Here is a 26709-nt window from a genome sequence, read left to right as displayed (position 1 = left end):
TTTCCTTATTTTCCCTTTTTTCTCATTCCCTTCGATTCCTTATACTGTTTTCTGTTCTCTGTATTTCCTCCTCTTTTCCGACCGCCCCTTCTCCCTTTATTTCTCTTGCCCTTCTCTACTTTTCTATCACCCCTCAGGTTTAGTAACCTGTGCTTCTGATATGTTCAGCTGCCCTAATTCCCACGCCTGTGTTCCTTTTCATTGGCTTTGTGATGGAGAAAGAGATTGTCCCAATGGAAGCGATGAACTGTCCACCGCTGGCTGCGGTAAGTCCAAAAATTGATTAGATGATTAAATAAGTGCATTAACCCATTGATATTAGGTTCAGATTTAATAAGTAGACCTGAAGTACATTGGTCTAGGTTTCCTACACAGGAGCTGTATTCTACTGTAAAGAAGTAATGACAATAAGAAGAAGAACAGTCACAATAATTGTAGCCACGGTGCTACCAATTTATTCTTCTTCTTCGTTTCCCAGAATCTTTTTTACATCCTGATGTCCTGATAAGAATTACATGTTTTTTTCTTCATTCTTGTTGAGAAAAGTAATTGTCAATGTTAGTTTCAAATCTAAGGTCATTTCTTTTATGAATGTACTTGTCTTTAACCCTATCTCAGTACCTTACCTTACTTATGGATGGTGCAGTAAATGAAGGAGACTCAGCATTCAACAAAATGCAACTTGACCTGTGCTCCGGGTGGGGCACAAAGCTTGGTGCTTAAAAACAGAGACAACTAGCTTGGTAGTTGTGATATGCAGTAGAGAAATGTTGTGGCTGTAGTGTATTGGTGCAAATACTTATTTATAGTTTATTGGCCCAGAAGATGCTTGGAGGTTACAGTCTATTGGCCCAGAAGATGCTTGGAGGTTACAGTCTATTGGCCCAGAACATGCTTGAAGGTTACAGTTTATTGGCCCAGAACATGCTTGAAGGTTACAGTCTATTGGCCCAGAAGATGCTTGGAGGTTACAGTCTATTGGCCCAGAAGATGCTTGGAGGTTACAGTCTATTGGACCTGAAAATGCTTGAATGTTACAAGTCTATTGGCCCAGAACATGCTTGAAGGTTACAGTCTACTGGCCCAGAAGATACTTGGAGGTTACAGTCTATTGGCCCAGAAGATGCTTGGAGGTTACAGTCTGTTGGTCTAGAAGACACCTGTAGGTTACAGTCTATTGGCCCAGAACATTGGAGGTTACAGTCTATTGGCCCAGAAGATGTTTGGAGGCTACAGTCTATTGGCCCAGAAGATGTTTGGAGGCTACAGTCTATTGGCCCAGAATATGTTTGAAGATTACAGTCTATTGGCCCAGAAGATGCTTGGAGGTTATAGTCTATTGGCCCAGAATATACCTGGAGGTTACAGTCTATTGGCCCAAAAGATGCTTGTAGGTTACAGTCTATTGACCCAGAAGATGCTTGGAGGTTACAGTCTATTGGCCCAGAAGATGCTTGGAGGTTACAGTCTATTGGCCCACAACATTGGAGGTTACAGTCTATTGGCGCAGAAGAGGTTTGGAAGTTACAGTCTATTGGCCCAGAAGATACCTGGTAGTTACAGTCTATTGGCCCAGAAGATGCTTGAAGGTTACAGTTTATTTCAACAGATGATTGATGGTTACAGTCTCTTGTTTAGTGTTTACGGTGTATGGACATATATGCTTTGAGTATACAGTCAGTTGACAAAGCAGATAGATGCTTAGAAAGCGGAATCTACAAAATAGCAGAAAAATCATAAACAATATATGGGCCTGGAATTTACTTTAAGTGCTCAGTTGGTTATTGCCTTTAAAAATATAAAATGTATCTGGGCAATACAAGCAAATGTATGCTAGAAAGATACACATTGAGGCTCATGCAATAATCCAGTACTACACACACTGCAAGACATCATTTAGTCCACAGAAGCCCACGGGGCCATATGGTAACGCTGTATGCTTCCTACTTTGTATTAATACAGAACTTGGCAAAAAACTCAAGCAATCGCTGCGTTTGGGTGGCACCATATGGCGATATGTGGAGCACCGCAGTAGGGACTTTGTGCCCCATCCTGCAGGATTTATACACATATCTCTGCTGTGTGCATGACAGCAAAATAGACCGTACAGGAGAATTTGTGATTTGCTGGTATAATGGCGCCATTGGTATGAAACATCACCAAGCAGCCAGACCTGAAAATGACAACATGTCACACACTGTGCTAGATGCCTACGCTCCTGATTAGTAAACCCATCACGGCTCTTAGAAAGTGATTTATTTATAATGTATAGCTTTAAAGTCTGTGGATATAGTTGTAACTCTGAATCTCGGTGTTTTGCAGCAAATCCAGTCAAGATGTTGTGCGTGTAGTCATTTCCATGTTTCAGATGTTAGACGCGTTTGAGTGACAGTCTGTGAAATGACACCGCATTGAGTGTATGTGTAATCTGAAAGCGCCATCACTCACTCACAGTAATGGAATGAAACACACTTGAATTCAAATATGAAATGCATGTGGCCGTCCGCTGATTAATCTCGGGGGGATGACCCTGCATGAGGGGGTCGGGATATTGTTATACCTCCTGCTCGGCTAAGCTATCACAGTCCAGTTTTTCAAACACTGATAATTCATATAATTAACCACATTGTAACATGTACTTTACCAGTTCAACTACAAGGCATTTTTGGTCTTCAGGACCAGACTGTCACGCCGCTGCAGTGCAGGTAATTGCAAGCTCCACTAGGTGGCAATAGTGTGGAGGGAGGACTGCACACAGCAGGACCAGACCTGCAATGCAGTGGTGAGGCCACCACTGGGTGGCAGCTGAATTGTCAAAACAAGCCGGGTCGATATCAAACTGTAGCGCAATAAAAAAGGAATAAGCAAACACAGAGTCAATAACAATCCAAATTGGTCAGTACCAGTCAGGATCGGATATGCCAAAGACAAGAGACAAAACATCAGGCCAGGGTCCAAGCCAAGTCAAAACCAGTGAGTCAATACACGAAAGGGGAACACAAAGTCAGAAAGGGAATAGGGGATTAACAGACACAGGTTCAGTAAGCAAGCAGCAGGACAAATCAGGGCAAACGGAGTCAGCTACAACCGGCCTCCTAGGGAATATCAGTCATATGATCAGTATGTCCAGTCATGTACCATACATATAGCATTTTAGAATGCATTATTAATTGTGTTAATTGTTCAGTTTTTGTTTTGTTTTCTGTTATTTACTTCTCTCACTTAGAAACTTTCGAATAACATTCTTCTCACTCATTATGTTTTTATTTTCTGTCAGTTAAAAGTCTTTATATTCCTATAGATCATGTACCTAAACTTCAGCACATTATACTCTACGGTTCTTGTCCTATGAAAAGTAATAAAAAGTTTATCAATTACCAAGGTCAGCCATGAATTTCTACATCGGTTTGTTCTAATTCATTGCTTTTAATGGGAAATCGGAATTATTACAAATCAATTCATCTAAAATCTACCCAATGCATTATGTTTTATGTTATGTATCAATGTAGATATTGAGATAGACTAATAAAAATATAAACAGTAGACGTCACCTCTGCTCTGATTCACCGCTGTCTACATTTGCATATAAATGTTAGAGTAAAAGAAAATATTGGTAATGACTTGTTATGGAAATGTTACATTCAAGTCTGTTGATAAGAATATTTTATACAATAGTCATTTTGTGCCGTATCCCCGCTGTATACAATGCCCATAGATGATAGCAGAGAATGGTGAGAATGGCGGAAAGTCACAGACAGAAATATTGCTGAGGATTGGGCTCCACTATTTACAATGTTCTATGCTCAAAAACTCACACAACTCAATACATCTGATAATTAAAAGTCATTTAGTAACAAAACGTTCATTTCCAGCCTTGACACCTTCAGCTCCATTGTTTAAGATGTACTTGATTGTGTAAAACAAGAACATTAACACATTAGGTTTGATATTTAAATGGATAAAGAACTGAAAATAATATTATAAACTATATCTGGAATCTGTTACACCGAAAAAGAGGAGGTCTGGACTCGGCAGCTATGGGGTCAGCAGAGAGTTGGTGACTTTTCTGCCCTCTGCTCCTCAGCACTTGGCCCCCGCTCTGTAACAGTATGGGGGTCTCCATTTTTGTGGCTGAGTTGCTGCAGTTCCTTCCACTTCTCAATAATATCACTCACAGGTGATGGGGCAGATACAGAAAGAAATGTTATGGACGGACTTGTTACCCCAGCGGCTACTATTACAGGCCCGCATGGTATCAGTGAGCTCCGCACCACCGGCCGCTTTGTCACATGGTAGTAAATGCTGACGACGGCATGGAAGGGGGCTGGAGGTTATATACAGGGAGGCAACAGGGTCGGATGTTATAGACTGTGGACAATGGGGCCAGATGTTATACTTCAGGGGACAATGGGGTCGTATCTTATTCATAGGAGTTAATGAGGCAAGATGTTATATTCGAGGGAGCGATGGGGCCAGTGATTATAAACAGGGCAATGGGGCCAGATGTTTTACACCAGGGACAATAGGGCCAGATGTTTCACGCCAGGGGCAATGGGGCCAGATGTTTCACACCAGCACAGGGGCAATGGGGCCAGATGTTATATACTAGGGGCAATGATGCAGGATATTATGCTCCAAGGTGCAATGGGGCTGAATTTTATGCACCAGGAGAATTGGGCCAAATGTTATGCACTGGAGGCAATAATCCAGGATATTATACTCCAGCCGGTGATGGGGCCAGATGTTTTACACCAGGTGCAATGGGGCCGGATTGTTTATACTGAAGGCAAAGGGACTGAATAAGAAACCAAAATTCAATAACTATGATATGGCACCCAATACTTTTCTTCATATGGTGGAGATAGAAGAAAAATAAGGGGCTTTTATTGAGCTAAATATTGGGGATGCTCGAAACCTGTTTCCTGTTATAACCTATAGCAAGAAAAGCCTATGAATATTCATGTGCTGGAAATCTCATTTCAATCCATCATTGCTTAATATTTATTAGTTAAATATTTCTTAACTGTAAAATTTGTGACTAGCTGAATGTGCAAATCTACTAATTTTTGGATTTGGCCCCACTTCTACATATAAACTTTAAGACCAGTAGAGGTTAAAGGACTATTTCCACAACCACACGATATCCCCTTTCCATAGGTTCTTGGATATAGCTTTCTCATCACTGGGACCCTCAAAGAGACTGAGGACAGAATTCTGGAACCCAAAGAACAGAGATCTGCAGATCTTAGTCTTGAATGGAGCAGAAATGCATGTGTTCAACTTCCGCTTTCTACTCCATTCATTGTCTATGGGAGTCTTGGAGAAAACTAAGTGATGTACTCAACTATTTTCTTCAGTCCTATTGATTAAATAAAGCATAGACAGAGCCCGCGCACCTCTGTACCATTCAAGACTTGGCTGCAGAGCCCCATTCTCATGGTTCAAGAGCAATGCTCTTGGGATCGCAAGTTGATCGGACCCCCAACTTAACCTCTATCCTACTGATAGGACTTAATTTGTATTTTTCGAATATCCATTTAATGCCCAAGAAGCAGAATGTTATAACCTATGGTTTATCATGCTAGAAGACCATATAAACCAACCAATGTTACTTACTCCACCACCTGTCCATACAACTAATACTGTACCCTTCAAAGAAACGCTTGTCCTCAGCATGAATCAAATGGTAACATCGCTGCCTCTCCATCTCATGGAGTGGATCTCTTTCTCCATCCATTAAACTATGCTATATATCAGCGTGAGCGCAGTTTGACACACTTCAAACATGACTGAAGGAGTTGATAAATTTATCAAACTTTATGGAGAAAAAATGAGAAGGAAACAATTGGCAAATCTTAAAAGATGATATTCCAGGGGTGTCATGGAGGAGTGATGTCCTAGCCAGCAGTCTTAAGAGTCTTGTTCTGTTTTACTTAGAACATCCTATAGAAAGAAAAATCCTTCTTAAAGATTGTATTCGAGAAAGAAAAAGGAACGATCCCGCTGACAAAAGTTTGAAATGTTGTTTCTTTGAAAAATGATATAGATTCTTAGAGACTTGAGAAGTCGAAAGAGCATCCACCCTACTGACAAGGTTACCATTCATTTATTTCATATCAACCCATACTTCACTCGAGACTGGATTGTGTTCTGTAAAAAACGTTTATCTCCAGGTTTAATCTACAGGTTTCCAATCGGATGTTTTCTGTAGGTAAAAAGAAGTCACTGTTTCAACTTAAGAATAGAATCCAGGAAAGAAAGTAAACAGCGCGAATGTGACACACATGGAATGAGACACTTTAAATAACAGTCAGGAACTGAGAGGCACAAGAGTCACCGGGTTCAAAGAGACGTCCAAATGAAATGAGGGTTGTATTCTTGCTAGACAAAAATAATAAAACTAACCATACATTGTTGAGATCCATCAATGTTCCAACAGGGAGTGATGTGCGTCCTGTAGCATAGAGAATTACAACCAATTATGGGTTATCCAGATACTCACAATGGGTTTTGGACATGATCCAATCCCTAAATTTAGACAGATAGATAGATAGTCCAAATATGTAGAAAGCAGAGGTGGTCTTCACCAGTCTTGAAAATCCATGCTTTATTGAAGAAAACCAAACGGTTAAAACATCTTCAACGGGAGAATGGGAAATGGAGTATGCGAGTGATGACAGCCGTTTCGCGCAAAACTGCCGTTGTCACGCGCATACTCCATTTCCCATTCTCCCATAGAAGATGTTTTAACCATTTGTTTTTCTTCAATAAAGCATGGATTTTAAAGACTGGCGAGTGCCAACTCTGCTTTCTACACATTTGGACTTAAGGTACTGTATTTATTCTTGGTGAGCACCCGACATCTCAGGTTACATGCCTGCAGCAGTATTAAACACCGAGCTGGCAAACTAGGCTATTGTGGTTCTAGCGGTGCCGATCACTTCTCCTTCATTGTGGTAGATACATAGAACGATAGATGATAGATAGATGATAGATATATAGATAGATGGATGATAGATGGATAGATAGATAGATAGATAGATAGATAGATAGATAGATAGATAGATAGATAGATAGATAGATAGACAGATGCATGGATGGATAGATAGATAGATAGATAGATAGATAGATAGATAGATAGATAGATGGATGGATGGATGGATGGATGGATAGATAGATAGATAGATGGATGGATGGATGGATGGATAGATAGATAGATAGATAGATAGATAGATAGATAGAGATAAAATATCTTCCTCCTTCTGATCCCACAAGACGCTGATCTGTGTGGTACAACGGTCCTGTTACCCGTTTAGTCACGATCTGACTGTAAGAACTATGAATCTGATTTGCGTCCACGCTTTATTTTTATTTTCTTCGTATATTCCCAGCTCCTGTTACTACCTGTGATGAAAACGCTTTTATGTGCAACAACAAAATCTGCATCCCCAAGCAGTTCCTATGTGACCGCGATGACGACTGCGGAGACGGCTCTGATGAATCTCTGGAATGTGGTAAGTCATTCTACTGCAATCCGGATAAAATATGTGCAGGTAATAAAGGAAATTTGCTTCTCAGTTCATGTTGGAGGTTAAAAAGGGAGATTGAAATGAATATTATTCAGCGTATGTGATGAAACCGGCCTGGTTTATTAAGAAGGACTGAATGGAATCCAAAACACAAAGAGCACAATGGTGCACGAATAATCAGATCAGCACGGCCACAGCAGAGCATTATATGACCTGTCACCTTAACCTCCAACTACAGAACCTGAGCTGGATCTACATAACTACCAACGTTGGTTTGAGGAATTTATAAATACTTACTTTAATCTTGCTTATGGATTTGCAGCAGCATACCTCACTTTTCCCATTAAAATTGAATGCACACTCACCCGAACCGAGCATGCATGTGTATGGGGGAGCTGAAAGAGATCAGTATTTTAAAGCTAAGGTAATCAAAACTGCATTAGGGCAGCTATAATTTTATCACAGATTATTAGTTAGTATCAGCAAAGTAATGTATGTACACAGTGATTGCACGAGCAGAATAGTGAGTGCAGCTCTGGGGTATAATACAGGATGTAACTCAGGATCAGTAATGTAATGTATGAACACAGTGATTGCACGAGCAGAATAGTGAGTACAGCTCTGGGGTATAATACAGGATGTAACTCAGGATCAGTAATGTAATGTATATACACAGTGACTGCACCAGCAGAATAGTGAGTGCAGCTCTGGAGTATAATACAGGATGTAACTCAGGATCAGTAATGTATGTGCACAGTGACTGCACCAGCAGAAAAGTGAGTGCAGCTCTGGAGTATAATACAGGATGTAACTCAGGATCAGCAATGTAATGTATGAACACAGTGATTGCACCAGCAGAATAGTGAGTGCAGCTCTGGGGTATAATACAGGATGTAACTCAGGATCAGTAATGTAATGTATATACACAGTGACTGCACCAGCAGAATAGTGAGTGCAGCTCTGGAGTATAATACAGGATGCAACTCAGGATCAATAATGTAATGTATGTACACAGTGACTGCACCAGCAGAATAGTGAGTGCAGCTCTGGGGTATAATACAGGATGTAACTCAGGATCAGTAATGTAATGTATATACACAGTGACTGCACCAGCAGAATAGTGAGTGCAGCTCTGGAGTATAATACAGGATGTAACTCAGGATCAGTAATGTATGTGCACAGTGACTGCACCAGCAGAATAGTGAGTGCAGCTCTGGAGTATAATACAGGATGTAACTCAGGATCAGCAATGTAATGTATGAACACAGTGATTGCACCAGCAGAATAGTGAGTGCAGCTCTGGGGTATAATACAGGATGTAACTCAGGATCAGTAATTTAATGTATATACACAGTGACTGCCCCAGCAAAATAGTGAGTGCAGCTCTGGAGTATTATTATTATTATTTATTATATTTATTCCATGGCACTTTACATGTGAGGAGGGGTATACATCGTAAAATCAAGTACAGTAATCTTAAACAGTACAAGCCATGACTGGTACAGGAGGAGAGAGGACCCTGCCCATGACAGCTCACAATCTACAGGGGATGGGTGAGGATACAGTAGGTGAGAGTGGAGCTGGTCGTGCAGCGGTTTGGTCGATCGGTGGTTAGGGTTCTAGGCTTGTCAGAAGAGGTAGGTTTTCAAGTTCTTTTTGAAGTTTTCCATGGTAGGCGAGAGTCTGTTGTCGTAGAGCGTTCCAGAGTAGGGGGGATATGCGGGAGAAAACTTGTATCCGATTGTGGGAAGAGGAGATAAGAGGGGAGTCAAAAAAGAGATCTTGTGAGGATCGGAGGTTGCATGCAGGTAAGTACCGGGAGACTAGGTCACAGATGTATGGAGGAGACAGGTTGTGGATGGCTTTGTATGCCATGCTTAGGGATTTGAACTTAGGCCTCTGGGTAATGGGGAGCCAGTTCAGGGATTGACAGAGGGGAGAGGCTGGGGAATAGTGGGGGGACAGGTTGGATTAATCAGAAGCAGAGTTTAGAATAAATTTCAGGGGTGTGAGAGTGTTAGAAGGGAGGCCACAGAGCAGGAGGTTGCAGTAGTCAAGGTGGGAGATGATGAGGGCATGGAAAATTTTTTGCAGATTCTTGGTTGAGGAATGTACGGATCCGTGAAATATTTTTGAGTTGAAGTCGGCAGGAAGTGGAAAGGGCTTGAAAATGTGGTTTGATGGAAAGATCAGGGTCAAGGATTACCCAGTGAGCAGTGAGCTTGTGGGACTGGGGAGAGTGAGCCCCGTTGAGGGGGTTGAGTGAGATGGGGGAAAGATGATAAATTCTGTTTTGTCCATATTAATTTTTAGAAATCTAGTGGAGAAGAAGGATAACATCGCGGACAGACATTGTGAGATTCTGGTTAGTAGGGAAGTGATATCTGGTCCAGAGAGGTAGATCTGTGTGTCATCAGCATAGAGGTAATACTGAAAGCTGTGGGGTTCTGTGAACTGTTCCAGGCTGAAGGTGTAAAGAAGAAGAGCAAGGGCCCTAGGACTGAACCTTGCGGGACTCCAAAAGATAGGGGGCGAGGTGAGGAGGTGGTGTGCAAATGGGAGAAGCTGAATGTCCGCTCTGTTAGGTGTGACGAGATCCAAGATAGGGCCAACTCTGTGATGCCAAGAATAGAGAGGGCCTTTAGTAATAGGGAGTGGTCCACTGTGTCAAAGGCAGAGGACAGCACCAGGAGGAGGAGGACAGAGTAATATCGCTTGGCTTTGGTGGTTAATAGGTCATTGGTGACTTTAGTTAGGGCAGTTTCAGAGGAGTGATGCAGCCAGAATCCGTATTGTAAGCGGTCGGAGAAAGAGTGGGAAGAGATGTGGGAGGACAGTTCAAGATGGATATGTTGTTCCAGTAGTTTTGAGGCATAGGGGAGAAGTAATATGGGGCGATAGGTAGATACAAAGGATGGGTCAAGAGAGGGCTTTTGGAGGATAGGTGTGATTGAGGCATGTTTGAAGCATGAGGGGACAACACTCGATGTTAGCGATAGGTTGAAAAGATGGATAAGGGTTGGGATGAAGGCTGTGGTGAGGTTTGGGATGAAGTGGGATGGGATCAGATGAAGTACACAGGTGGTGAGATGTGATCTTGAGAGTAGAGTGGAGAGTCGATCTTCTGTAATGGTTTAGAAGTTGGTTTTGGAGGAGGGCTGAATAGTTATGAGGAGTGGCTCTGGGGATTGTAGGCCAAAGGTTTGTAGGCCAAAGGTTTGTCTGATATTATCAATCTTCTGCTTGAAGAATGAGGCAAAATCTTCAGCTGAGATGAGTGGGGAGGGAGGAGGTGCTGGGGAAAAGAGGAGAGAATTGAAAGTGTTGAATAGCAATTTAGAGTTGTGAGACCAGGAGAATATGAGAGATTAGAAGTAGGTTTGTTTTGCTGCAGCGAGTGTGGCCTTAAAAGTAGTGGGGGACTGTTTGAATGCGATGAAGTGCTCATTGGAGTGCGATCTTTTCCATCTCCGCTCAGCAACTCTGGAAGCCCATCTTAGTTCTTTGGTCAGTCTGGTATTCCAGGGTTGTCTATTGATTTTGTGGGCTTTGGTATGTGTGAAGGGACAACCGATTCCAAAGCTGAAGCTATTGTGACGTTTTATTAAGCGGCAGCAGCATCCGGATTGTGTAAGGAACTTATGTCTGTAAGATGGAGAATGGATTCAGAAAACGAGTGTAGATCGATGTGTTATGATTTCTGCGAGGGTGTGCAAGTTTGTGGAGTGAGGACTGTGGACAAGGAGAGGAGAGGGAAGAGAATGTAAGTAGGTTGTGGTCAGAAAGAGGGAGCTGCGAGTTAGAGAGGATAGATAGGCTGGCGGATCAAGTGAAGATGAGGCCCAATGTGTGGCCATCTTTATGAGTGGCTGCAGAAGACCATTGAGCGAGGCCCAGGGAGAAAGTGAGAGATAGAGTATATTACAGGATGTAACACGAGATCAGTATAAAACAAGTAGTCAAAATATTACTATATTAAATATTAAGCATTTTGCTTAATTTCTTCAGCATATAGTAATACAGTGAACTTAGTGAAAGCATCATATAGCAATATAGCATCATATAGCACTATAGTGAACTTAGTAAAAGCATCAGAAATATTTAACCAAGACAGTAAAAGTTTCTTGGTGCAAAGAACAAAAACTCTGATGTGATAGTGACATTTTTCTTGATTGGTGGAAACACATTATGAGGAGTGAAGCTCTATATTCGATGTCAGCTCTATAACTGCGTATACGAATCAAATATGGGAAATATCTGCTGTTCTCACACCTGCAATTATCTGCACATTACAATAAAGGCAGAATGCTCAGACATGGCCCGGCTGATTGACAGCTCATAAAATGCCCTGGTCACCGTGAATGATCGGAGTCATCAGCCGCTGTGATTGGGATGGAGGATTATTGCGCCATTTATGCACTCCGATATGATTGCCTCTCTAATGGCTCTCGTCATTCTGGACAGATTATTTGGATTTCAGTTTCAGTTAACTGTTACATTTTAACTCTTAATCACCTTATGCCTGTATCTGTCATGTATTGGAGGCTTTGCTGGTGACATAGAATATATGTATCAATAAATGCGCATGTATGTATATATCTGATATTTGATCACACGGTATTGTATACTTTTCTGTCCATTATTCTTCCTTGTACTTAGGTTATCGTCAATGTGCCCCTGATGAGTTTATCTGTGGTGATGGTCGCTGCTTGTTGAATTTCCAGTGGCAATGTGATGGGGACTTTGATTGTCCTGATGGCTCTGATGAAGCGCCCCTGAATAGAAAATGCCTGAATACAGGTATGAAGCTCGAAATATTCCTAGTTTTGTCCATGATGACATCGGTTCTACTAATTATAGTATTTACTGACATAACCACCGTATTAGATGGTCATCACGCTGGGACCTTTGCTGGGACTACACCTTACCAAACAATCCTTAGCACTTCTTAGATTGGAGAGAACTAACACTGATCTAAGTGGAAGTAGGGTTAGCTATTACACCCTTCTTCAGGGTCAAGTAGACAGTTACTGTCACAACTCCATTCTTGGGTGCCCCAGGACCAGGGGCTCCCTCCCTGTACCTAAATCTAGTTGGCCCTAGCTCGCCCTGTTCTCCAGATTACTTCTGATGGTGAAAATGCCGGGCCATGTATTTTGCCTTAGCTCCTGAATCCGCCCACAGTCTGTACCATTCCCCCACCCACGGAAGAGGGGAGTAGTAGTGTACCGTAATACACCAACCAGGCTAAAAAGGCAATATGAACAAGGGTAAAAAAAATACCAAACATACAAATATCATTGCACATAACAAAGGTAAACATCGGTGAGCAGAGGATGGGGTAAAACCAAAGTAGGAGAAGAAAGGCTATTATCAAACACTCAAAACCTTGCAACAGTAACAGATAAATCCACCAACTGCCTATTCTAATAACCAGCAACAACAACCTCCAGCCGTGCAGCATAAGGTAACTCTGACATTGAGTGCTAGCCAGGGTCCAGATTATATAGGAGATGGGCATGGCTAATAGTGCACAGCTGAGAACCTTAATGCAGGAAAGCTTCCAGGAGCTCTCATCTGAGCAGATTAACCCCTGCACTGCCAAAAGAAATTTACACCATTAAATACAAAGGTGAGGTGCTTCTAAATAGTGCAGGAATAGGAAAAATCAGAACCAGAGGTCTTATGGCTCCTCTCTAAAATCCCCGTAAACCCATGACAGATACCTAGTGTAGGGATTCAGGTAGCCATTAGGTAGCGTTCACACAAGCAATGCGGTTTGGTCCAAGCAGGTGCAGTTTTATTACTTTATAAATCTCTAAGGGATTCCAAAAATAACAAAAACAGCCTCTTCTGGGCTTCTGGGCACAAAGTATCACAGCAAATAAACAATTAATTTAGCAGGCACACATATGTTAGTGCAAGCTCACCCAAACAGATTACTGTCCTTTCTCCCGGAAAATACTTTACACAGTGAAGAGGTATGATCTTAGCAGTTTTGATATCCCTTTCATCCAGAAGCTTCCAGCACCACACAGAAGTGTTCAACTCCAGGCACAGTGCACACTGAACAAGCTGCAGCTTCCGCACATTACTCTACAGCTGCAACACACAGACTGCTCAGTCTTTCTAGCTGACCCATGCAGTCTCCATTCAGAGACCCTGGCTTGTTTGTCTCCTAGCTACAGCTCACATTTTGGCTGGTCACTCACCAGCTTCATCATACTCCACTCTTATCAATATCCAGCAGACTGACACAATGTGAGCCCATTTCCCAGCTCTTAGTCAAAGCTAGCTGTGTGCATCTAATTAAGATCTGCAGTGATTGGATTTAACCAAGTCCTTCCTGGCTTTGCTAGAATAGATAAATATTGGATGGATAGATAGATAGATAGATAGATAGATAGATAGATAGATAGATTAATATTAGATAGATCTTAGATAGATAGATAAATAAATATTAGATACATAGATATTAGGTAGATAGATAAATATTTGATACAGTGTATAGTTAGACACTGTAGATAGATACTGTAGATAAATATTAGCTAGATATTGTAGATAGATATTAGATAGATAATGTACAGTAGATAGATACATATTAGATAGACAGGCAGACATTAAATTGGTGAACTGTCCTATCGGGAATAGAGCAGATCAGCCTTAAATTATCAGTTGAGTCCAAACATTCCAACCTCAAATACACCACAATTAAATCATTCTCTATACATGTAAGATAGAATGTGTTGAGCGCTACTCTCATATATTATAATCTCAGATTTAATAACTAAACAATTTGTTTTCAGAAGTGAAATCATTAAGTAGAAGCTTCTCACAATGTTTCTTTTCGTTATTTCCTTCACCTTCTTCTAGAGAACAATTAGCCTACAGTAAATTTTGTTCTACGGTTCTCGATGATCTCTCATTACATCCTGTACGAATCCTCATGGAACGCAAAGAAAGAAGCATTTTTAACAAGTTAATAATCAGGCATCATAATTGCATTTCCCGCCGAGTCCCAAATGCTAATGTTGCAATATTCTTTAGACTTTTTCCTCTTTCTTTCCAGAACAGTCGTGCAACAACTCATCTTTTATATGTAAAAATGGAAAGTGTGTACCTGAGGGAGTTCTCTGTGACACCACGGATGACTGTGGAGATGGATCTGATGAGAGAGGCTGCCATTTAAATGAATGTTTAAGTAAAAGAGTCAGTGGTTGTTCCCAAGACTGTCAAGATCTCCCGGTTGGATACAAGGCTAGTAGTCAATATTTACAAGATTATGTTTGAAGAACACGTAGGAATGAATTATTCATGGGATTAATTTGCTTTCGGGGAAACTGTTGTCCTTCCTTTATCGTGTGGTCATGTGCACAGTGGTGCACTTGGTGTAAAATATTGGTTATTTTACATATGACAGCTCGCACAATGAGACTGCACTTAGACATATTGACTGAATGGCCAGCGCCTGTCAATCTCTAGAGTAGATGTTTGATGAGTATACCGATGTGCTTTCCCAGACATACTGGAATATGTCTTTTCTGGTATTCATATGTATTATTTATATTGTTATTTGTATTATCCATTATTTATATTCTGAAGTTCTGTACACAAAATGAATGTAGTAAAATCATTTCCGGTGCCCAGCGGAGCTCATAAAGTAATGCATGTATCTCACACACTCAAGTACATACTAAAGCCAAATACTCTACGTGTAAGTGTTTGCGTAGTTAGGATGTATCGGAAGGAAATACTTTCTCAGAAATCTACAGTTGAAGTAATACTGCATAGGACTTGTATGCATTGTCCATTTTGTGCATCGTCCCTTTAATTTGGCTACCATATAGGTGTGGATGTTCTTTATACAAAATTTTGGTGTTTTCTTGGGTAATAATTTACGCTATGGATATGAGTACATAGCAGAAAAGATCTGGTCACTGGCACCATCGGATCATATCTGGTGGGAATAGAAGTTATGCAGAAGCACCGCGTCAGTGGTGGTGGTCTACATCAACCTGTCATGTAGAGTGTCTTAGTGATGATCATGGGGATTAGATGCAATTCTTCTAAAAGATGGTGCAAATCAATTTCCAGGACCCGGTCCAGAGGTCACATCTGTAATCTTTGGTCATTAGTTGGGAGCCCTGCGAATTACCTCTTACCTGACAGCATACCCGACTCCTCTTTTGATTAGCCAGAATGGTGTGATGTCATCGCGCCAAGACTGGTAATCAAAAGAAGAGTCTTTGATGAGAGAAGATAGGAGATGATTCTCAGAGCTCCCATCCAACGACCACAGATTACCGATGAGGCCAATGGAGCAGATCAATTCACACTATATCTACGGTATTTAGTTTCAAAGATCTGACACATTCACCTTTAGCATGTGGTTGTTACAGGTCTAGCAAAAGTTTTCTTGACTCAAACAACACAGCACTGGGGTATCATGCACGAAAAAAGTAGATACCTGCCTTAACTTTGGTCAATGGCCTGTATATTGTGTTAAATTATCTTAATCCTCTTAAAGATGGACTGTCACTTGCTCAAAAAGAATTGTGTTAAATATCTTATAAAAATCCCTGAGCTCCACTGCTTCTGCCGCTGTTTTCCATTTTGTGCTGCGTCACTCTGTTGCAGAGCTATTCACGTTTGTTGCTTTTGGAGTGCAGTATGTGAAATTTCTGTTTGTAGTGCAACTGGGTGTTTCTTCAGTCTTCTCTAGGGGTTTTGCACTTTCTTCCCTCACTCCCAGATGCTACAAATCACAGCTAGGCAGCATCTGAAACTACATGACTACTAAATAAGCTGCCGAGCTATGATAGGCAGGATCTGTGAGGGGTGAAATCACACAATTCCGGAAAAGACTAGAAATACACAGATAGACTACAAGCAGAGATTTCACATACTGATCAACAAAATTAATAATTGTGAAGATCTCTGCAATGGAGCGAAACAGCACAAAAAGGAAAATTACATCAGAATCAGGGAAGCTCAGTGAATTTTACAACGTTTTTATCTCAATTGTTTTGACAGATCCTCTTCAATTTCTGGCAAAGGATTAACCTTCAGTTACAAGTTATTAAGATGCTGAGACATAAATAAAGTTCACCTTTGCTACATCTGTAGGTCATGTTCCCTTATACATTATGTTACCTTAAAATGCATTTTAAATTGGGATGTGGGAGGTTTCTTGGAAAAACAAAGTGAAAATCAGTATGTTTTATGGATTACAGCGTGGGACAGAATGACAGACAGGTATGGTATATTGCTGTTTTTTTATTTTAGTCTTTTTCACTGGAGATCGAGGGCTTCAGTGGAATTAGGCGTTGCAGTAAGTATGGTTTAATTAAGATTATTAAAGGAGTCTGGGTCTTTCTTTCAATTAAAGGACTTTATTCTGGCTGGCTTTATTTACCATATAACTATACGATTAGTAATGGATAAGTGTCTTATAGACGCCTCTCCACTACTAAGCTGTGGGCTTGATGTCACCTGACAATACAAAGGTGACGTCAACCCCACAAATATTAACCCCACTTGCCACCACTACAGGGCAAGTGGGAAGAGCTGTGCAAAGCGCCAGAATTGGCGCACCTAATAGATGTGCCTTTTCTGGGCAGCTGCAGGCTGCTATTTTTAGGCTGGGGGGCAATATCCATTGCCCCTTACCAGCCTGAGAATACCAGCACCCAGCTGTGAGCTTTAGCAAAGCTGGTTGTCAAAAATGGGGGGACCCCACACCGTTTTTTTAAATTATTTATTTACAGCACAGGAGCTGCTGATGAATACTCGCATCCACCGCTCCTGCTTTCACTGTTATTAGCGGCAGCATGTGTTTGATGATGGGATCAGTAGTGCCATCAGCTGACCCCAGTGACCGGAGGTAAAGTTTATACCTCCAATCACAGCTGAGTGCTCACGCTCTCTTTTGACAGCATGGGAACCACGGCTCTCTGACCGGCAGGGATGATTTCACCGCCGATCAGAAGCGGTGTCTGTTGAACTAGTGTTCAGCTAGCCGAACCCGAATAGTAACACGGACTTCCTGGTGAAGTCCATGTTTGGTGTCCATGCCCGAACAGTAGGTGTTCGGTACGGATGCCGTACTTTACCGTTTGGGTTTGCCCGTCTCTACTCATCACTAAAATCAAGTTATGATTTCTGTGTGACTTTTTTGTATGTATGTTTGTCCTGTCTTATTTTTAGTGGACCAAAAGGGGCTCCATTATTTTAGTTGAACTTGGTAAAAGTTAAATTTTAATTGCACATCTACCTGGCTGTTTTAAAAAATTTTGATTAGTAGACCATCTGGTTATCCTGAGTGCAGACTCTGTTAAATGTAGGGGTGGAAGCCAGACTGTAATGGATCTAGGAGAGGAAAGGTAACAGTTAAGGGAGGAGTAGACCAGGCGCTCCAAGAATTAAGAGACGAAGGGGAGATTGGAGATTGGTCTGTAGTTATTTGTGCAGGATGGGTGGAGAGAGGGTTATTTTAAATAATGGAGTAATGATAGAGTGTTTGAAGGATGAGGGGAAAATTCCAGAGGGGAGGGAAGATATTGAAGATTGTAGTGATGACTGGAGAGAGAGACTGGAGGAGATGTGAGGGAATGGGGTCAGTGGTGCATGTGGTAAGAGGAGAAGTAGAGAGGAGCCTGGAAACTTCTTTTGTTATGGGGTCAAATGTGGAGAATGAGCCAGTGGAGATGCAGGGGGGATGGGAGTCACAGCATTTGGTGGCTGGGAGCGGATGGTGTTTAAATATTTTTTATTTATTTATTTTTGCTTATATATTTATATTTTTTTATTTTGAGAAATTAATCAGGGTAGAGTGGGAAGATTTTTTTTTAAGGAAAAATTTTGCCATTTTTCCATTCATTATTTTTTTTAGGGAATATATTGAAAATCTCAAAATAGTTGCAAGTCCTGAGCTATCTTTCCAGCCCCCATATTTGAAAAAAGTTGTCTTTTCCGGCTTTGGGTTGAAGCTAAAATTACTCCGCAGCACTTTGAGCACTTCAGCCTGGCACAACAGCCATAATTCTTCTAATAGTCTCTTCTTTCATTCGTTATTAAAGTATTTACCCCCCATCTCCTAAGAGACTGGATAACTGCTTTTAAAGGTTACTTCTCGTTCTGAAGAACCCATTCACCGTGTAACCAATTGGGGGGAAAAAAAACTAAATGATGAAAACCTGTAAGGCTGTAAGAAATCATTTGCAGTCAGTGAGGTTCTTGTGCTGGTTGTGGTTTTCAGTTTGCCGAAGGCTCCGTCTTATTTGTGCTCAAATGTCACATTGTGTCAGTTAGCAGATAAACCAATCCAGCAGAACAAGCTTTTTCCACTTTGTCAAATGCTTTTTTTTTACTATTTATAAATAATGTTTGAAAACTGTCACTGGCGATAATAATATGTTATCAGACGCACGGAGCATTCATGAAAATTGCCACGTAGTTATTTAATGGTCTTATGAAGTGGACTGCCTGCAGTTTAAATCTGTTCATTACATAGTAACATAGTAACATAGTTAGTAAGGCCGAAAAAAGACATTTGTCCATCCAGTTCAGCCTATATTCCATCATAATAAATCCCCAGATCTACGTCCTTCTACAGAACCTAATAATTGTATGATACAATTGACATGAAAAGGCATATAAACTTTTGCAATGGCTTTTATTGTTTCGATGCAGTGGCCTTCTGTGCTTATTCAGCTGTTGGAAACACTAGAATGCTGCTTTAAAGGAGACCTGGCATGTATTTACCGGCAGATATAGGGTTAATATGCTGGTAACATTTATTGCAATGCTGCTCGGACATCCTACTGAAAGGGCAGCTGCCGAGAGAAGCAAAATAATTTCCTCCCGGAGTCGCCGGCTTTCAGTCATGGGAGTGTATATAGAGTGGCTACAGTGAGCACCACATGTAAGCATGCACATTGATTGACAGCTTACTCTGCACATATGTGCTCCAGAGATGGCTGTCAATCAAGGTGGCAGGGCATGTCACCCATCACAGGGCTGTGCATTGTGCCCGCCTCTATGACTGAAAGCTGGCAGCTCCCAGGAGGAAAAAAAGTTAATTTTCTCCCAGTAGCCACACTTTCAGTAAAGCATTGTAACACCATTTACCTTTAAACCTAACCCTACATCTAAAGGTAAATAGCATTTTCCAAGATGACAGGTTTCCTTTTAATGCATCTTAAAAAAAATGGAAGCAACTTTGCAAATAGTTTTACCAAAATGTTCTCCAGTTTTGTAATTAAAGCTCCTTTTCAGACATTTGTGCCTTCCTGGTAGTTAGATCCTGAACATGCTCTTTTACTCCCACAGCAAAAGAAATATTCAATGATGATATTTTATGACAGTTTATGATTCTAAATTCCATTTTGTCAAATACATTCCATTTATTCTGAGCCGCGTACACTTTAATTTCTACTTTTGCAACCTTGCTTTAATTTCATAGTGGTTTTAAAATTAGTAGCAGTAAAATAAAGTAAAACAGAAGTGCTTTCAAAAATTACCTGTGTAAAGAGTTTAAAAAATTCTTTACCATTTTGTGCATACAGCTTCCTTGCAAAAGTAGGAGCTTCTATATTTAGAGGCTAAAAACAAGCCCTGTGTGGTGTAATATTTGAGTTATGTTTTCAGTCTAAAAATGAGTGCATTAATTTAACGCGAGTCAGATTCACCTTGAAATTTACAAAATATTTGGATTTACAACAATTCAATTTTTTGTGATTGGCTTGAGGTGAATCCTAGTAAAATTGCAGCCGTTCCTGTCAAGCTGCCACTGGTCCTCTGATCGACTCTGCCATCTTTTGTCATGCCCCATGTGATGACATAGAATGCAGTAAATGGAAGACTTTGCCGATCAGAGGACCAGCCGTGGCGTGAGAGACATAGGAAGGGACGAAGAAAGTCGAGTGTGGAGAAACGGGGTCAGTGGGTGGTCTCGTCCGCTGGCCCAGCTGTCTTTAGCAAGACTGCATGGACCACGGCTCATACCACTTAACGCCCGCTCTATCTCCCAGTGGGCAATACACTACACAGACAACACAGGGTTAAGATAAAACAGTGTGGCAATACTTTATTGAACCACAGCACACAATAGCAAACAGAGCAATCCCAACATGGTTGGAATTGCTTGTTTACATGGGCGCATATAAAAGATCACTGCATCTCCATGTATTTCCAGTATGACATGATGTCAGAGCTCCCAGGGTCGCTACTCCATCTGTGGATGCACGCACAGAGAACGGGTAATGATAAGCGTAGGGAGATGACCAAGAACTGTCCATAGAGTCCATACAAGGTCCAAAGCCAGTTGACACAAGAGTCACCACCTGGCTTATCTGACCATCTCCATGGAACCAGGCAACCAGGGGGTCCCAAACCTGGCATTCTCCAAACATATCCATGGTTCAGAGATGGTCAATGGATCAGACCTGTGTCCTTCCAACCAGAGCCGAAAACCCCTAGGTTGTTTCCTATAGAATCATAGATCAGTGTCCCTCGTGATGGTGCCATGATGAATTGGCTGCAGTCCGTTCTCTTGTCTGTTGGGGTGGTTTGCAGAATGTCCGGCTGGTAGCTCTGTGTTACTTCAGTCTCCCAAGATGTGATCTCTGAGTCTTTTTATGCCCAAGGCATGTAAGCTATTTTTGGAATTACCCAGGGTCCTTCAGTCCAACATCAAGATAATGTAAACAATGGTGATGGGATTAAGTTGGACTATTAGCATATAAGCACACATCAATAAACAAAGCTTAACACACCCTATGTACAGTAACTATTACAGACTTAAGGTACCTTCACACATAACGATTTTGTTAACGATATCGTTGCAACGTCACGCTTTTTGTGATGTAGCAACGATATCGTTAATGAAATCGTTATGTGTGACAGCGACCAATGATCAGGCCCCTGCTGGGAGATCGTTGGTCGCTGGGGAATGATCAGGACCTTTTTTTGGTCGCTGATCACCCGCTGTCATCGCTGGATCGGCGTGTGTGACGCCGATCCAGCGATGTGTTCACTGGTAACCAGGGTAAATATCGGGTTACTAAGTGCAGGGCCGCACTTAATAACCCGATATTTACTCTGGTTAGCATTGTAAAAGTAAAAAAAAAACAGTACATACTCACATTCCGATGTCTGTCACGTCCCCCGCCGTCAGCTTCCCTGCACTGACTGTCAGCGCCAGGCCGTAAAGCAGAGCACAGCGGTGACGTCACCGCTGTACTCTGCTTTACGGCCGGCGCTGACACAGTCAGTGCGGGAAGCTGACGCCGGGGGACATGACAGACATCGGAATGTAAGTATGTACTGTTTTTTTTTTTTTTAACTTTTACAATGGTAACCAGGGTAAATCTCGGGTTACTAAGCACGGCCCTGCGCTTAGTAACCCGATATTTACCCTGGATACCCGGGGATTTCGGCATCGTTGAAGACAGTTTCAATGATGCCGAAGTCGTTCCCCTGATCATTGGTCGCTGGAGAGAGATGTCTGTGTGACAGCTCCCCAGCGACCACACAACGACTTACCAACGATCACGGCCAGGTTGTATCGCTGGTCATGATCGTTGGTAAGTAGTTTAGTGTAACGGTACCTTTACACAGTATGTTAGATAATATATCAGTTGGCAAGTCTGTCTTCTTGACCCACCAGACATGAACACTTAAATTCACAAGCCAATATACAGATAAAAAGCCAGTTCTTTTGGTTTGCAAAAAAAACATGGTTGTCTGGGAAATTAAGATCCTGTACAATCTGGTTTCTTCACAGCGAGTATGAAATTTTTTGATTTTTTTTACTCTATTCCTTCAGATTTAATTTGCATATAATTTCTTTAATGCGATTAGAATTCCTTCTTCCCTAAATTGAGCAAATTTGCTCAAATCGAATTTTGGAAGATTCTCGTAAAGGGGTTGTCCAGCCATAGGCAACAAGTCTTCAGTCGCTATATGTGACTGCAGACTTGTGAATCCTCAGATCACACGCACTGCACATTGTCAGGATTCTCCAGTGGCGGGAACCACAAGTAAATGATTTGCATTCGTGAGGTCACATGCCAACTAGAGGTGTGCAGCCTCCCTCAGGGCGAGGCCGGACACAGTCTAGTTGGAATGTGATCATAAGTAGAGATGAGCGAATATCTCTGGTTCCCTCCTTATTTGGCAAGCTATAGCACTTACCGAATAAGCTGCATCGAGAAACTGGCTAACTGGAGCGCTCCCGATAATCAGCTGTGTGACAGGCAAAACACATGAATGGAGAGCCCAACAAACAGGCTTAATAAGTAATGCTGTAATAAACAAACTTAGGCATATTTAGTTTTTTTTTTTGCTGATTAGACTATACAGCTAGAAGGTATGTGTCTCTTTAAGACCAGGTAAAAGAGCATCACATTTTTCCCTGACTGTGAACATCACCGAAGCACGGCTATAAAGACCAAATACAAGGATAAAACCCTATTTACCAGACCACCCTGCTGCACCGGATCGCTGCTTTCAACTTTACCTAAAGGAGGCAGTAAAGCAGACAGGATGATAGATGCAGAACGCTAAAACAGGTTCAGCGCATTATTTAGTCTTATAAAATCTACTTAGCTTAAAGTGAGTGGAGCACGGCACAGCTCTGCCGGCGCTGCGCATGCAAAACAGGCAAATATTAGAAATATCTTCCTATAGACAGTAATGTTGCCAAATGATGGTACCTGTATTATGGCCTCAATTCCTAGACCACAGCAGAAGAGGTAAGGAAATCATTTGACTTTCTCAAAAATGTCGAACTATGGCAAAAAAATTTGGTTTATAGCACATTTGTTCACTGCAAAATTAAAGTTGTCCAAGCCATCCTATTGTACTGACAGTCATGCATGTGTGATTGGATTGTGGCAGCACTATGACCACACTGATGACGCTAGCAGCCGCCGTCTACATGTCTTCCCAGACCCGTCCTCACAGACACAGTGACTCTGTCAGGTACCGACTGGGGCTGAAATTCAGTCCTGGCATTTGAAATCACACAGGCCCATGCTATCCCCGTCCCCAAGCACCAGATCGGGAGATATTACTAATATTACCCTATATGGAGGAAAGTAAGATTTACTACAAGACCAATATACTAATGATACCCGTGACCTGCTGGGGTAAGTGATGGAGTCAGCAACTTTGTGCTCCTTCACAATTCTTAGCAATATGGGGGTCTTGTGAACACTGATTCTGTTAACAATGTAGCAGACAAGGCAGCCCACAATCAGACAGGCCCTTCTGGCATTTGCCAGAATTGCCAAATGGCCAGTCCGGCCATGGACGCTGCTATCTCTCACTCCCTACCAGTTAAATCTGTATTATTGTCAGTTCCTCACACACTAATCTTATTTCACTCCTGTCACACACTATCTGTACAGTTTATTCAGTAATTATGGCATCCACTCCCTATCTATATGGCTGAGCAGTGATGTCTTCTCATTATCTAGATTCACCAGACAAAGGCAGCTGCATTCCTGCCTTGGCTTTTTTTCAGACTATGTTAGTCCACCCCTGGTTGTTTGTGCTATAATATGTGATGTAATAACTGCAATGTATTATAGGAAAGCCTATCAGAAGTCATGTGTTTTTTTTTTTTGTGCCCAATTCAATGTGTAAAACAGCCAGCAGTCATTCTGGATGATCCGCCCACGTTGCGGGTTTTGCTGCAAATCTGCAGCTGTTTTCCATGCGTTGTACAGTACCGTGTAAACCTGTGGAAAGCAAAATCCGCAATGCATATGCTGCAGAAAAAAATGCACGGAAACGCAGCGTTGTTTTTTCAGCAGCATGTCAATTCTTTGTGCGGATTCTGCAGCGGTTTACACCTGTTCCTCAATAGGAATCTGCAGGTGTAAAACCGCAGGTGGAATCAGCACAAAATCCGCGGTAAATCCGCGGCAAATCAGTGGGTGATCCGCAGTGCAGTTTACCTGCGGATTTTGCAAAGACAGTGCGGAAAAATCCGCACACTATTCCGCAACGTGGGCACATAGCCAAAAAGAAAGTGAAGCACATAATGTTTAAATTCACCAGCTTCAGAAAATTCCTAAAAATTGCCCAAGAATTTGATTGGCAAAAAATCGATGTGCTTCTACTGTAGATACATAGATAATAATAATAATAATAATTTTATTTATATAGCGCCAACATATTCCGCAGCGCTTTACAAATTATAGAGGGGACTTGTACATACAATAGACATTACAGCATAACAGAAATACAGTTCAAAACAGATACCAAGAGGAGTGAGGGCCCTGCTCGTAAGCTTACAAACTATGAGGAAAAGGGGAGACACGAGAGGTGGATGGTAACAATTGCTATAGTTATTCGGACCAGCCATAGTGTAAGGCTTGGGTGTTCATGTAAAGCTGCATGAACCAGTTAATTAATTTTTTTTTTTTTTTTAGTATAGGCCACACAGGGATCGTTAGGTTAATGCATTGAGGCGGTAGGCCAGTCTGAACAAATGAGTTTTTAGGGCACGCTTAAAACTGTGGGGATTGGGGATTAATCGTATTATCCTAGGTAGTGCATTCCAAAGAATCGGCGCAGCACGTGTAAAGTCTTGGAGACGGGAGTGGGAGGTTCTGATTATTGAGGATGCTAACCTGAGGTCATCAGCGGAGCGGAGGGCACGGGTAGGGTGGTAGACTGAGACCAGAGAGGAGATGTAGGGTGGTGCTGAGCCATGGAGTGCTTTGTGGATGAGGGTAGTAGTTTTGTACTGGATTCTTGAGTGGATGGGTAACCAGTGTAATGACTGGCACAAGGTAGAGGCATCGGTGTAACGGTTGGTGAGGAATATGATCCTGGCAGCAGCATTCAGGACAGATTGGAGCGGGGAGAGTTTGGTAAGAGGGAGGCCGATTAGTAGAGAGTTACAATAGTCCAGACGAGAATGAATAAGTGAAACAGTAAGAGTTTTTGCAGAGTCGAAAGTAAGAAAAGGGCGAATTCTAGAAATGTTTTTGAGATGCAGGTAAGAAGAGCGAGCCAGTGATCGGATGTGGGGGGTGAATGAAAGGTCAGAATCAAGGATGACCCCAAGGCAGCGGGCATGTTGCTTTGGAGTAATGGTGGAACCGCAAACGGAGATGGCAATGTCAGGCAAAGGTAGGTTAGTAGAGGGAGAAAACACGAGGAGTTCAGTTTTTGACAGGTTTAGTTTCAGATAGAGGGAGGACATGATGCTAGAGACAGCGGTAAGACAATCACTGGTGTTTTCTAATAAGGCAGGCGTGAGATCAGGAGAAGAAGTGTATAGTTGGGTGTCGTCAGCATAGAGATGGTACTGGAAGCCAAATCTACTGATTGTTTGTCCAATAGGGGCAGTATACAAAGAGAAGAGGAGGGGGCCTAGGACTGATCCTTGAGGAACCCCAACAGTAAGGGGAAGGTGAGAGGAGGAGGAACCAGCGAAACATACAGTGAAGGATCGGTCAGAGAGATAGGAGGAGAACCAGGAGAGAACGGTGTCCTTGAGGCCGATGGAGCGGAGCATAGTGAGGAGGAGCTGATGATCCACAGTATCAAATGCTGCAGAGAGATCCAAGAGAATTAGCATGGAGTAGTGACCATTAGATTTAGCTGTTAGTAGGTCATTAGAGACTTTAGTGAGGGCAGTTTCAGTAGAGTGTAAAGAGCGGAAACCAGATTGAAGAGGGTCGAGAAGAGAGTTATCTGAGAGATAGCGGGTAAGACGGGAGTGGACCAGGCGTTCGAGGAGTTTAGAGATGAAGGGAAGATTAGAGACAGGTCTATAATTAGCGGCACAGTTTTGGTCGAGGGATGGTTTTTTAAGTAATGGATGTATGATGGCATGCTTAAATGAGGAGGGAAAAATACCGGAAGTGAGGGAAAGGTTGAATATTTTAGTTAGGTGAGAGGTGACAGCCGGGGAAAGGGACTGGAGGAAATGTGACGGAATGGGGTCACTGGTGCAAGTGGTCGGGCGAGAAGATGCAAGGAGCCTGCTTACTTCTTCTTCTGTAACTGGTTCAAAGTCAGAGAGTGAACTAGATGCAGTGGGGGAGGGAGGACAGTGCATGGTATGAAGAGATTGGGAGATGATTTCCTGTCGAATATGGTCAATTTTTTCTTTGAAGTAATTGGCCAGATTGTCAGCACGGAGATCCGTGGTTGGGGC

General features: G+C 42.0%; 1 protein-coding gene across 1 annotated transcript in view; it reads left to right on the top strand.

The window, feature by feature from the left end:
- LRP1B (LDL receptor related protein 1B) overlaps window positions 1–26709 on the top strand; it is a 1659362-nt gene that overhangs the window by 1393651 nt on the left and 239002 nt on the right. The window contains exons 52-55 of the mRNA XM_069732880.1: window positions 138–266; window positions 7392–7514; window positions 12189–12329; window positions 14599–14786. Of these exons, the coding sequence (XP_069588981.1) occupies window positions 138–266; window positions 7392–7514; window positions 12189–12329; window positions 14599–14786 (581 nt within the window). The remainder of the gene's footprint in view (window positions 1–137; window positions 267–7391; window positions 7515–12188; window positions 12330–14598; window positions 14787–26709) is intronic.

This window comes from Ranitomeya imitator, chromosome 7 (genome assembly GCF_032444005.1).
Source record: "Ranitomeya imitator isolate aRanImi1 chromosome 7, aRanImi1.pri, whole genome shotgun sequence".
Classification (NCBI taxonomy): Eukaryota; Metazoa; Chordata; class Amphibia; order Anura; family Dendrobatidae; genus Ranitomeya; species Ranitomeya imitator.
This window is presented reverse-complemented; position numbering and strand designations above follow the sequence as displayed.